Below are 12,999 nucleotides of genomic sequence, written 5' to 3' on the forward strand. Positions count from 1 at the left end.
CCCTCTCCCCCTCCCTCTACCTCTCCCCCTCTTCCTCCTCCTCTCCCTCTTCTCCCTCTCCCTCTCCTCCTCCCTCTCCCTCTCCCCTCTCCCTCTCCTTCTTGCTTCCTTTCATGTTGCCTGTCCCCCCCTCCAATCATCTTTCTTTCCACTGCCGCACAGCCTCACTATGCAGAAGGAGAACTTTTCTCCCTCACTCTTGGCTCATGTCTTAAGTTACTTCTATTTCACAACTACTAGGGCTTGTCTCAGAGAACGAGTCCTGCAGTTCTGTCTAGACTACATAGATACAGCAGCAGAGGTCTCGCTGCCAGGGCAAGCAAGGCTGAGGGGTGAGTGGCAGCTGGCAGCCGGGAGGAGGCCTGGGCTCAGGGCTGGGCCTTGAGTCTGCTCAGGAGGGCGAGCAGGCCTGTCCCCTGCTGGAGCAAAACAAAACCAAAACAATCAGATTCAAGCCCATATTAAAAGCATCAATGCTGTTTAACTCTCAAAAATCAGCAAACATCTCATTTCCCGGATTGTGACATAGATGGACACAAATCAATAACGCCGACTGGGCTCATTTGCAGGGCCGTCAGTGTTCTGACCAAGGATGGGGGAAAAACTGAGTCCACGGGTGGAGGGAGAGAACACAGCACACTGAGCAGAGGAGATTAGAGCAGCAAGTTAGTCATGGAGAGAACACAGCACACTGAGTGGAGGAGATTACAGCGAGACATGTTAGAGCGCCCCTGGAATGAGGAGAAGGACAGCGGTAGTTCTCAGTGCACTGGATCAGCAATTGTAAAATGGAGGAATCATTCCTGCGTTGTGACCGGCCAACTCAGGAGAGTGAAGAGATGAATGGCTTTTGCCTATGTCACAGCACAATAAAAAGAATCCACCTTCCAGGTCAAATAGGGGATAAGAGAAAAATGTGTGATACATTAGTTTGTCCTTACCTATTAGTGTATTGCCACGATTGTTTATTGATGATTAATCTCTCGGGTGCCGGTGTCTGCCCCAGTGCTTGATGTGTGCTGTGGTACGGGGGGGGGGGGAGGAGACCCCACACCAACAGGACGGTGGCCAGAGCTCAGCACCGCCCACCCCCACCTCTTCACATCAGATACCATTGTGTGTGCTCCTAGATGATTAGTACTCTAAAGCAGCAGGATATGATTTCTTTCTTCTCCTTTCTTCTCCTTCTCCTGTGTGGTTCCTGGGGTTTTAACTCAGGGCCTGGTCACAGCTTTTCTGCTCAATGCTAGTGCTCTGCCACTTGAACCATCACTCTACTTCTGGCTTTTTTTTTGATAGTTGGAGATAAGAGTCTCATGGGCTTTTCTGCGTGGGCTGGCTTTGAACCTCAATCCTCAGATCTGTGCCTCCTGAGTAGCTAGGTTTACAGGTGTGAGCCACCAGTGCCTGGCCAGCACATTTCATCCCATTTCTTAAATTTCACAAGTATGAATCTTAAAAAATGGACTTTGGTAACCTGTTTGATTATTGTGTTAAGTATTTACATAGTTCATCCTTCCCTTCTTCGCTTCGAATCTCTCCCTTTTTCTAACGCTGTATTCATGGAGCGAGCAGGAGTAAGAGTGTTGCAACTGCAGAACTTTGGCGCATCAAATGAAATTGTTCTTTGAAGCCGAGCATTCGGGAGACAGTTGGCTCTCAGTCAGGTCGCACATGGCTGCGGTATTCAGCGGCTCCAAGGACTTCTGGAATTTGCAGTTTACCGCACTCTCTGGGGTGGTTACTCATTCACAGGCAACATGAACACATGCATTCACCGACCAATAAATAGGTCTTTATAGAACCAAGTTTATGTTTCTCCCCGGGCCAGTCAGCGAGGGGCGTCTTGTGAAGTTACACATCCTGGTGGTCACACGATATCTTTGTGGGTTTTTTTCCTCCTCCCTTTTCATTTAAAATGCAACACAGATAAGTAATAACTCCGTGAGTAATGTCTTAATGATTTTTTGCACTCAGCAGCAAACGATGATGTGCACGCTCTCCAGCTGGCTGGGCTCCTGGGAAAGTGCTATCTCTCCATTGCAGCTACCGAGTGTGTTGGTTGGTGTCTTCTGATTTCCAGCCTCAGATGGGAGATTGGGGTGGACTGCCCTTGGAAGCACCCTCTCTAAACTGCAGATAAATCACCAACTGGATAAAAGCATAGTGCTCCGTTAATTAATTCTGGTCTTCAGATGCGGGAGACATGAAACTATTTAGCCCAGGATAGTTCTGTCCAATTTCTAGTAGTGATAAACTTGTTTGGGGAGGTATCTGTTTGGGGGGAAGAAAGACTTTTAATCATTCATTAATTTGTGTTATGTCTCAACAATGCTGAGTTTGTCTTAGAGGAAGTTCAGTCCACAGTGTTGTAGCATTTGCTGTTCATCATGGAAGGTAAAACTCTCCATTCATATTTTATTTCCTGGATGTTTTTCCAATACCACTTTTTAAACCAAAGCAGAATAATAATTAATCTTGCTTTCTCTGCCAGTGAAATTAGTTCTCTGCTACTGCTGTAGATCACTTTACCATTCTGCTCAGATGGAGACCTTTGGAGTGTAAATAAAAATCTAGAAACCGAAGGTAGCAGATTCACCACCACTGCCATAATTGTGATTCCAGTAGTGGCATGTAGGTTCCCCTGAATGTGTTTTGATGGGTTGTTTTCTGTGGGGTTTTTTTGCACATGCACACATGCACCTGTGTGTGTGTGTGTGTGTGTGTGTGTGTGTACAGTTAAACACGATCTTTAAATTTGGGTGAGCTTGTTGACCATCATAGGCTCAAATGCAGAGTGCCAGGTTGAAGGCTTGCCTGCAAGGATGATTTCACCGCTGAGACGTGTGCTTGTGCACACAGAGCTGTCCCAGAGAGCATGCGGGGTAGCTGTGTGCCGCGCACCACATGGCTTTCTCTGTTCTGTTGTTGTTGTTAGTTGTGGGGCTTGATCTCAGGGCCTGGGCATTGGCCCTCAGCTCTTCAGCTCAAGATGAGCACTCTACCACTTTTGAGCCACAGCACCGCTTCCGGTTCATTGGAGATGATAGTCTCACAGACTTTCCTGCCCAGACTGGCTTTGAACCATGATCTTCAGATCTCAGCCTCCTGAGTAGCTAGGATGACAGGCGTGAGCCACCGGTGCCTGGCTTTGTGTTCGTTTTTATTTCATGCCTGTGACAAAATGACAGTGGGAGGCTCACAGGCATGACCAATGGCCAGGCTCTGTGGTGCGCATGTGTCAGGTCAGCAGGAGTGAGCAGGCCTGCGCTGATTACGTGAACTGATGGGCGTAGTGTGTGCTTTAAATGTGGTTATATTTGTTTCTTCTCTGGTCCACCTGAAAGAAACAATGGTGATGACCTGATATGGTGAAATGATCTCCATTAGAAGAAGCTGCTAGCTTGTCTGTCTTGTGTCCTTCTATACAAATCTGAGTCTGATTAAACAAGATAACTGCCATATTTTTTCCATTATACCTGGGAATAAAGAGATTTTTTTCCCCTACACCACCAAATAGAATTAGGGTTTTTTAGGGAGTCTTGCACATTTTTGTCTAGTGATTTTATTAGGAATTATAGTAAAGAAGATTCAGGAAATGCCGGGTATTTAGCTATCAAAGATGTACACTGATGGAAAGAATTCAAAGGGAAATATTTAATACAGCACACTGCTTTTGTGAGTTTTTCTAGTTTGCCTGTGTACCATTGCACCTTCTCAAGCCATTTGAGAAGTGGTGGGTGATGAGACATTGTAACGTGTAGGTAAACAGATTGCTTAATGCTTGCCAAACTGTCAGTAGATTGAGTACCTCACCTATTGTAAGGAATATTGTGTGTCTATGTTTTCTATAAGGAATATTATTATAAAGAATATAAAGAATATTATTTCCTTATATAAGGAATATTAATTATGAGAAGAAATAATATAAGGAATAGTATAGAAATATTACTATCAGGACTGTTAATTATGTGTATTTGTTATTTTCCATCTATTTGGGGAGTTTTGATACAGAGAGGATCTAGAGAAGAAAAGGTTGGGTGTGGGGTGGTTCAGAGAGAGAATTACAAGTATTTCAAAATTGAACACCACCATTACCTTCAAGGTGTGGCTGTCATAAAAGTGTAATCTTGCACATTGACACTCATGTCTGTATCATAGTAATTCAAATTGTGAATGCAATCATTTCCTATTTCATAAATATTTCATTAGATGAGAAATGAAATTGGTAGACTAGAGCACATTTAGTTTGTTCACGATCACAGATGTTTTCTAGAATGAACAGAAGCTACAAATTTTGTTATCACTTATATTGAAGAAAAGTTGTAGAGGAAAAAGTTCTTTGAAGAGAGCAGAATAAAAACATTGTGGACAAAATCAATTTTTCCTAAAATAATTGTAGTAATAAACCAACCAAACCTCTTCCAGAAAATCCACACAAAATTGTGTTGATGAAGGCCTGGGAATAGAAGTTGTGACTCCAGAGAGTCTTTTATCTGCAGTGATAAGAACTGGAATCTTGAGCAAGTTATACACACAGATGACACTCAAATAAATTATTGCATACAAATGATATTTATTTATTTATTTTTATGTTTTTCCCTGATTTCCTCTAGTTCTGTGTCGTCCTCCTGGTTTCCCTCCGGTGTGCACATATATACCATACATGTGATCAGCAGCATGGGGCTATTTAGTAGTGATCCAACCAGCTGAGTGGAAGTCCTTTGTTTCTTAAGCTTTGTTAATTTTGTCATATCACCTTACATTTTGGATTTAGCATCCACTTATCAGGGAGACCATGTGCTGTTTGTCTCTTCATTCTTGGCTTACCTCGCTCAACATGATTTCTTCTAACTCCATCCATTTCCCTGAAAATGCCATTATTTTGTCCTCTCTAATGGCTGCACAATATTCCATTGTGTATAGATACCACAATCTTTGGATCCATTCATCTGTGGTGGGACATCTGGGTTGTTTCCATAGCCTGGCTATTGTGAACAGTGCTGCAATAAACATGGAGGTGCACGTGTCCTTGTATATTGGTTCCTGTTGTTCAGGGTAGATGCCTAGAAGTGGTATAGCTGGTCAATATGTAGCTTTCTGAGGACCCTCCAGACTGCTTTCCAAAGTGGTTGTATAAGTGTACATTCCCACCAGCAGTGTAATAGGGTTCCTCTTTCTCCGCATCCCCTCCAGCATTTGTCTTGGCTGACTTTACAAATGATATTTAAATAAGTAACTGCATGCATGTATGAAGGAATGAGGCAGGAAGACAGATTGGAGGGTGGACCGGATTTCAACTTTTTTACGACATCTTATGTCAACTAATGATTGACAGCCTGGGTTACGTTAGATGCTGATGACATATTCGTAATCAGAGCAGCCGTCCCCAGCCTGTACTTGTGTGTGTATTGGTTGTTGTTGTTGTTTGTTGTTGTTGTTTTGGTCAGTCAAGGGACTTGAGCTCTGGGCCTGGGTGCTGTCCCTCAGCTCTTCAGCTCAAGGCAAGCACTCTACTGCTTGAGCCACCATGCCACTTCCAGTTTTTGGTGGTTTATTGGAGATAAAGCCCAGGCTGGCTTTGAACCAAGATCTTCAGCTCTCAGCGTCCTGTGTACCTGTGTAGCCAGGATTATAAGAGTGAGCCACCGGTGCCCGGCATGTGTGTATTATTTAACGGCCTTGAACATACTAACAAGAAACCAGCTTCTGCAGAGCATGAGGAAGTCGAGCGCACGGCGAGAGGAGCGTTCAGCCAGGATTCGTGGCGAGGTCCGCCGGACAGACCTCTGTGGCCGCCCGTTCTCAAGTCAGGATATTAATATTTGCCGCCTCTCCAGCCAGGCGACCGCGCTGCGAGGGAACTGAGAGGAGCTTGTTGAATATGTGCGGGCATCATGAAGGTGAAGGCCACACAGAGCGAGAGGACACAGGGGTTTGAGTCACTAGGCAGATCTGCTGCAGACCTTGTGAGGCATGTTTAATACGAGATTTTATTAAAGCCTTTGAAAATTTGTCCCCTTAAGGGGTTATGTTAAATAGCCTGGATAAGAAAACTGAAATTTTATAACAATGCCTGAAATTCTAGCTTTCCACTTTATTATACTCACATCTCACCAGAGATTCGAGACTGGCGGATGACTTTACAGAAGGTGAACTTAGCAGTGCTCCGTGCTGTGCAGGTGTGCGCATTAGATTGGATTCCGAGAGACTTAGGTCCCAGCTCTTATTTCTAGAGCTAGAGTTTTGTTTTGATTTAGGGTTCACGAGCAAAAGCTGTAGTTTGTGAACAGCTGAATAATGACTCTTATCACTTGGAACTCTGAATATTGCTTTTTAGAATGAAGGAAATATATTCGTGCTTTTCTGGTGCAAATACCATTTGTATGTGCAGATCCCTGGTGCTGGGGTGGCGCATGCGTGCGCAGTACTGCAGAGAAGCAGGAGCTATGCACAGCGCGAGTATCTCACCCACCAGTGGATTCCCAGCTTACCTGCCGAGTGAGTGGAAACCGAGCTGCATATCTCCCGAGCTTTCAGAGAGTAGCCTTGCGAAGGCAGGATGGAAGACCTAAGTCATAGTGTATCTACCGTCAGACAGGACACATTACTAGAATGCACGTGGCAGCCGTACATCCTGGCCTGGCACACGACACCCAGAGACCAGGTTCTGAGCATCACACCCTTCACTGCACTGTGGATTCCCTGTTTCTCCTTGTTGTTTTCATCTTGAGAAAATAGTCACAGTGAGTTCAATTAAGTCCTCTCAAAGCAGAACTTGGACATCGAGTTGTTAGCTGTTCAGTTAGGAAGATTTTCTACCTTCAAACTTTCCTCCCCCCCCCCCCAGTGTGTATGAGTGTATGTGAATCTCACGAATGGTTCCGGGATGCTAACAAGCTGTGCCCTGATCAGCTTCACCCAGGTGCTATGCCCAACGCCTTCCCTTCCCGCCTCTCTGAACAATGTCTGTCTTCCGTTTCCATTTCATTACGTTCACCCGCTTCCCCGCTCCCTTCTCCCTCCCACCTCCCGCTGCCCTGTCTGCCGTGTCACAGTCCTGGGGAGCAAGCCTCCACGCCGCCGCATTATTGCCGCAGAACTGCATGCTCTTTGCAGACTCGCCTCTTCGTCTGTGCAGATGGAATTACCAGCTTGTTACGCAGGGGATGTCCGGCAGGCCCTCTGGAGACAGGCCTTTCTTAGGAAAAGGATAATGACATTTTAAGAAGGTCACAGTTTCATAACCCCGTGGGTCGGGGTTCGTGGGGGGCATCCAGCCGGGGTGCCTGGGGCTTCTTCTGCACCTGCCGCCCACCTTGTGGTGGGATCACACAGAGACTGTGTGTGGGGGCAGGGGCGGGGGATGGGGAGGCAAGGGCTGTGGGGACGGGATCCGATCCCAGGAGGCGCGGCACACAGCCCGCCTCCCAGGCTCAGGCCATCCTGTGGCCCGGACAGCCATGTTCCCACACAGTTCCGGCAGTGCTGATACCAGCGAATCTTCTACAGATGCTTTTACAGCTGAATCCAACTTCGAACCTGGTAGATCCATTTATACCTCGAGGATATTTTGTGAATCTTTTCGTAACAAGTTTTAGCAATAAGCCATGTCATTGAAAAAAATTCTTTTTCTCTTCGTTCATTTTTATTGTTGCTGTAAAGGCGATGTAGGAGGGCTGCAGTTACGTAAGTCAGACAGAGTGCGTTTCTTTTTGGATAATGTCATCTCTGCCCTCACGGTCCCCCAGTTTCCCCTCCTGCCCCACCCATATCTTTACAGTTCATTTTCCATCTAGTAAGTGTCACTGGTACAATTGTTCATCCTTTGTCCTGTCCTCCCCAGATAAGTGAACAAACAAGACAAGAGGGAAAGAAAAGTGAAAGAAAACTAAAACAGCAACAAAGGAAAAAAAAGCACCGTATTTCCATTTCCTGGGGTTCATTTTGATAAGTATTATCTTATATGAGCAGATGCACATAAATATTGCACCTTGTGTTTCTGTGTGCAAATACTTTCACATGTCCCGGTGTTTGTTCCTAACCATTCAGTGTGTTTACTTGAGGGCTGACGCTCATGGTCTTCAAACTCTTCAATGACACAGAAAGGGAAAGATTGTTACCACACTCCCTCTGTGAAGGCAGCGTAACGCTCATCCCATAACCAGATAGGAACTCATCAAAGAAAGAGAAGGGCATAGACCTATTTCTTTGATGGACATGGATGCAAAACTTCTCAGTAAAATTCTGGCCAATGAAATTCAACCATGAACCCCCAAAATCTTACACTATGATCAAACAGGATTCACTCCAGGGTGCAATGCTGGTTCAGTATACCAAGTCAATAAATGTAATCCATCACAGCAACAGAAGCAAAGACAAGAATTCCACTGTGAAGATGTCTAAAAGTTACTGCTGTCGGCTGCAGATGCACAGGGCCCTGGACACGGGGCCTTGGTCACTCAGCACTGTGCCGCACAAAGCAACTGAGACCTGGAGAACCAGCGAATACCCAGAAACTCACCAGGCAGTGACAGAGCCCGCCTGCCCGCACCGCTGGTCTGGAGCTCACTAACACGCTTGAGCATCTGCCAGAGACAGAAGGCGTCTGACAGTACGCGATTCTGCACAGCTCTATTGTCTAAACCGATTCCTTGCACTTACTGTCCTAAATCAACATTCAAACAATAATATCTTAGCTAAAGAGATTGACTTCTTTGACTCCATTTGTTGGGATGACGGGGAAGGGGAGAGCCGGGTTCCCAGAGTTCTGAGTGAGAGGACCGTCCTGAGAACGGGAGTGCACGCGCACTGGTGGAGCGGAGGACATGCCTTGTGGGGGTGGCATCCCTCCTGAGGGTGTGAGTCAGGAGACAGGCCGGGCCTCGGTGTGCACAGTCACACAGGGCGAGTTCAGCCCTGCGTGCTCCCCGCAGGCGTCACGGCGGCAAGAAAGGATTTGCGTGTGCCCTCGGCAGAAAAGCGCTGCATGTGGGATCTGAGCGCCGCAGACGTCTGCGCCCACGTAGCCACAGGGACACTCCCCGTGAAAGCCTTACTTGCAGGAGCCACGCGGAGGTGCAGACTCCAGCCTGTCACCTCGGTGACGTCGGCCTGCTTCCCGGGCAGCACCGGTGCCCCGGCCCTGGGAGCGCGCTGGGGAGCGCTGGGAGCGCGACCTTCACCTGCCCTCGGGAAAGGCGTAGAGACCGGGCCGTGGCTTTAGTGTTTTCCAGTTACGCGTGCTTGTGTTCATTTTCAGGGGGAGAATTGAGCGCTCCTTCCCGTTTCCACAGCGGGCTGACCCCCTCCTCTCTTCCTTCCTCTCTTCCCAGTGGAACGAGACAAGGACTTTTCTCCCCAGCGAAGGCACTACAAGGAATTCCGCTTCGACCTGACTCAGATCCCGCACGGGGAGGCGGTGAGCGCTGCCGAGTTCCGGATCTTCAAGGACAAGAGCCACGAGAGATTCGCCAACGAAACGATCAAGATCAGCATCTACCAGATCATCAGGGAGCACGCCAACAGGTACGCCTGGTCTCTTGCACATGCTGTTGACTCCTGCATCACCACGCCTGCTTACTCTGGGGCAGAGATGCCCTGCGCCGGGCGGGACTCCAGCGAGAAGATGACATGGGAGTTCTTTCCCACAGTCCACAGATGCGTGTGCATCTTGCTTTTCCACGCAGGCCCGTCTCACTCGTTCTAGATGATCTGTGTGGGGGTTTCTCCGTGTCTGAGGCTGGTGTTTTATGAATTAATGTGGCAATTTCAAGACACCGCCTGACCCATTCACCAAATGGCCTATGAGTTCTTTGCTCTGTAATCAAGTTTAAAAACTTACAAAGCCATTGTGTCATCTCTTTTCCCATGTATTTATCTTAGCAAGACTTACAGCCCTTAAAACCACAGTTTTTCTTCCCACCGTCTCCCACCTTCCCCATTTGTACCTACGCGTGTTTAAAACGTGCGCAGGTTAAAGGAGCGTTCTGATGGTATCCAAATCTTTGCTTTTCTTGGTTAAAAAAAAGTTCACACATTCTGTATCATTTCACATATTTAATCTTTTCATATGAGCCTCACACCCCGGTGTTCTACGTAGTGGGCCGTTCCTCAGTCACACCTCATATATCTGGCAAATGAGGTTTCCACATGATTGAGTTTTCCAGATAATTCAGCTGAGTTTGGTTTGCGTGCTTTGGTTGAGCAAGCACAGAGGACATATGCCCAATCAATAAGAGCTCGAAAGCGCCTAGCCCCAGGCTGGGCCGCGGCGGTCCTGCCTCCACAGACTTTAATAACGGCCATACAACGTGCTAAGCGGGATGAGGTAAGCATGCACGGGGAGTGTGGAAAGGCGGAGGGAGGAAAATTAATTCTTTATGTGGGGGGGGGAGACGCCCGAAGAAAGCCTCGAGAGGGGGCTACCTTTGACTGGAGCCTTTCAAGATGAATAGAAACTTGAGGGAGAAAGAGAGAGACAGAGACAGAGAGGGGAAGAGGAGAGGCACGCTCCTAGAAGAGCTACTTCTAAGTAGTAAAGCTTCTAGCTATTAAAATGCTCTCACAGCACTGTGCAGATGTGGGATGGGTACAAATCAAGCAACGGCTACTGGCTGCTAATGAGCACGGTTGCTGCCACTTTGCATTTCGTCAGCACCCACTGTGTGTCCGAAGCGTGCTGAATGGCCTCACTGGAATTAAACCGTTCACACCCATGTGATACACTCTCCAAAGAAGTGTGCCGTGCACACGTTGCGCGTTGGTGCCCCGTTGTGAGTGCAGGTGTCTGAGCGGCTCTCTTATGTACCAGAAGCCCAGGAGCCGGCCCCTGGGCGTCAGAGCCTCTGCTCCGTGGAGGGGAGATACGCGGTGACTGTCCTCGGTGTCCCACGGGCCGCCCCGGCCTGCTCCTCTCCTGTGGACAGGGCCTGGGACACATCCACGCAGCCATCTCCCGGGCGGGGGCAGCCCCACGCCGGAAGGAGCTCGTGGTCTCCTCTCTCCAGGACACTGCGCAGTCCTGGGTCTGTACCTCACAGCAGCGGGTGATGCTTGCTACACATGGCTCACAGGAGCCTCAGGAAGCCTAGCGCTGGGGCTCTGGGCCCGCAGGCGGATGCACGCGGTGTGCTGTGGCGACTGGCGGACCGGAGCAGAGGTGCTGAACTTCCACACAGCCCAGAGCGGCTCCCCCACCCAGCGAAGAGTGCACCGCTCCGAACCAGGCCTGCAGGCCTGCGTGATCATATGCTGGACACCTGCTGTGGACGCGTTTGCATGTTACGCTTTCCTGGGAGCCTCACATGCGAGGGTCTGTGGAGCCCGTGCTGAGCCCGTGCTGAGCCCGTGGCCGTGGCCGTGGCTGTGTTTGGATTCACCCTCCCGTCTTCCGCACTGGATGGGGGGCTGTATACTCACTGCTCATACATCTTTGGTGGTCTTGGTAGTTGAAACTAGGGGACGATGCAATGCCAGGAAACCTGCTAAATAGTTAAAATGTCTTAGGATTGAAGAACTTTTGCACAGTGAAAAACAATTTTTTAAATGAGAATTTAACCCAAAACAAAACCCAAAAACTTCTACAAAGTCTTCATTTTGATTTCAGCTAATATTAGTTTGCTGATTTTTATCTGAGCCTTTTGCATACAGTTTAGAATCAGAAATTCTGTAAGAGCAGGCTCGGAGAGCTCGATGCAGTTTTATAGTTCCCATTTGTCTTCTATTTGATTTACCGGAATGAGGTGGTCCAAGCAACCAGGGCACCCATTTCAACTTCAGACCTCGTAGAACCATTGCTGTGGCCATCGGTGACATGGCCATGGGCGTGGTGACATGGCTGTCGGTTACAGGGCCATCAATGACAAGTCATCGGTGACGCGTCTATTGATGATGTGGCTATTGGTGACAGATTTGTGCCAGTGGGAAGGAGGAGCTCTGGGAATCAGAAGCAAGCAATTGAAATCAGGCTAAGTGGAGGAGAAGCTTCTCCACTGGTTTTCAGACCCAGGAGACATCTGGCTATGAAGGAAACAGTCACAATATGGGGCCTATTGGCTCTTTCTTTAGGTCAGGTCAAGCTTATTAGCTGATTCTCATAAGACATTGTTGACCAATTTACAACATGACTGAGAACTCACAATGACCACGTAGGCCAGCTGCTTCCAGGGTGGGGCTGGCCCTGGTTCCCTGTCCTTCACACACTCTACCGTGAGCAGGGAGTCAAATGTGGCGCCATGTCTAATCCTGAGAATGAGTGAGAGCATTCTGCAAGCTGGTGGGTGGCGATCTGGGAACTGAAAGCAAATTCAGATCTGCGCTGCCTGCTCGGGGGATAGGGCAGTGGGTGCCATTCCAGATCGGAAGCCAAGGGCCCCAGATAACCAGCAAACGCCCTGTGGCTCTCGGGGCCCCTGGGAAGGGTGTGGTGCAGAGTCTGGACCTGTCAAGATGGAGGAAATAGACAGTCCCTGCGAGCCTTTTGCTGGGTAGCAGGTCTGAGGGAGCCAGTCAGAAGGGAAAGACAGAAGTGAGCTGGAGGAAACAAGATCCTGGAGAATCTGGACCCCATGAGAACAGGCTCCCCGGCCACCAGCCTTGAATGTCACCAGCCCAAGCAGCCTCCCCGAGACCACATCCTTCTTAGCACTGCCCCACGATCGGCCCCAGACTCCAAAGAGCAGAAAAAAGGAAAACCAGTAGCACCAGTAGGGAGCTGCAGGCCAAAGCGCTGTCCACACCGAGAAACTGGGCCAGCAAGCCCCCGAGCTCCACACCTCCTCCTCCCTCAGCCCGCCCAGCATAGACCGGCCCGGCTCACGTCCTCAGCCCTCCAGCACAGACAGGCCGGGCTCACGTCCTCAGCCCTCCAGCACAGACCGGCCCGGCTCACATCCTCAGCCCTCCAGCACAGACCGGCCGGGCTCACGTCCTCAGCCCCCCCAGCACAGACCGGCCGGGCTCACGTCCTCAGCCCCCCCAGCACAGACCGGCCGGGCT

At 48.9% G+C, this 12,999-nt stretch overlaps 1 protein-coding gene across 2 annotated transcripts in view; it reads left to right on the plus strand.

The window, feature by feature from the left end:
• Window positions 1-12,999, plus strand: part of Bmp5 (bone morphogenetic protein 5) — a 104,177-nt gene that overhangs the window by 34,276 nt on the left and 56,902 nt on the right. For both annotated transcript variants that reach the window (XM_013019122.1, XM_013019123.1), the window contains one exon: window positions 9,336-9,528. In XM_013019122.1, the coding sequence (XP_012874576.1) occupies window positions 9,336-9,528 (193 nt within the window). The remainder of the gene's footprint in view (window positions 1-9,335; window positions 9,529-12,999) is intronic.

This window comes from Dipodomys ordii, unplaced genomic scaffold (genome assembly GCF_000151885.1).
Source record: "Dipodomys ordii isolate 6190 unplaced genomic scaffold, Dord_2.0 Scaffold44, whole genome shotgun sequence".
Classification (NCBI taxonomy): domain Eukaryota; kingdom Metazoa; phylum Chordata; class Mammalia; order Rodentia; family Heteromyidae; genus Dipodomys; species Dipodomys ordii.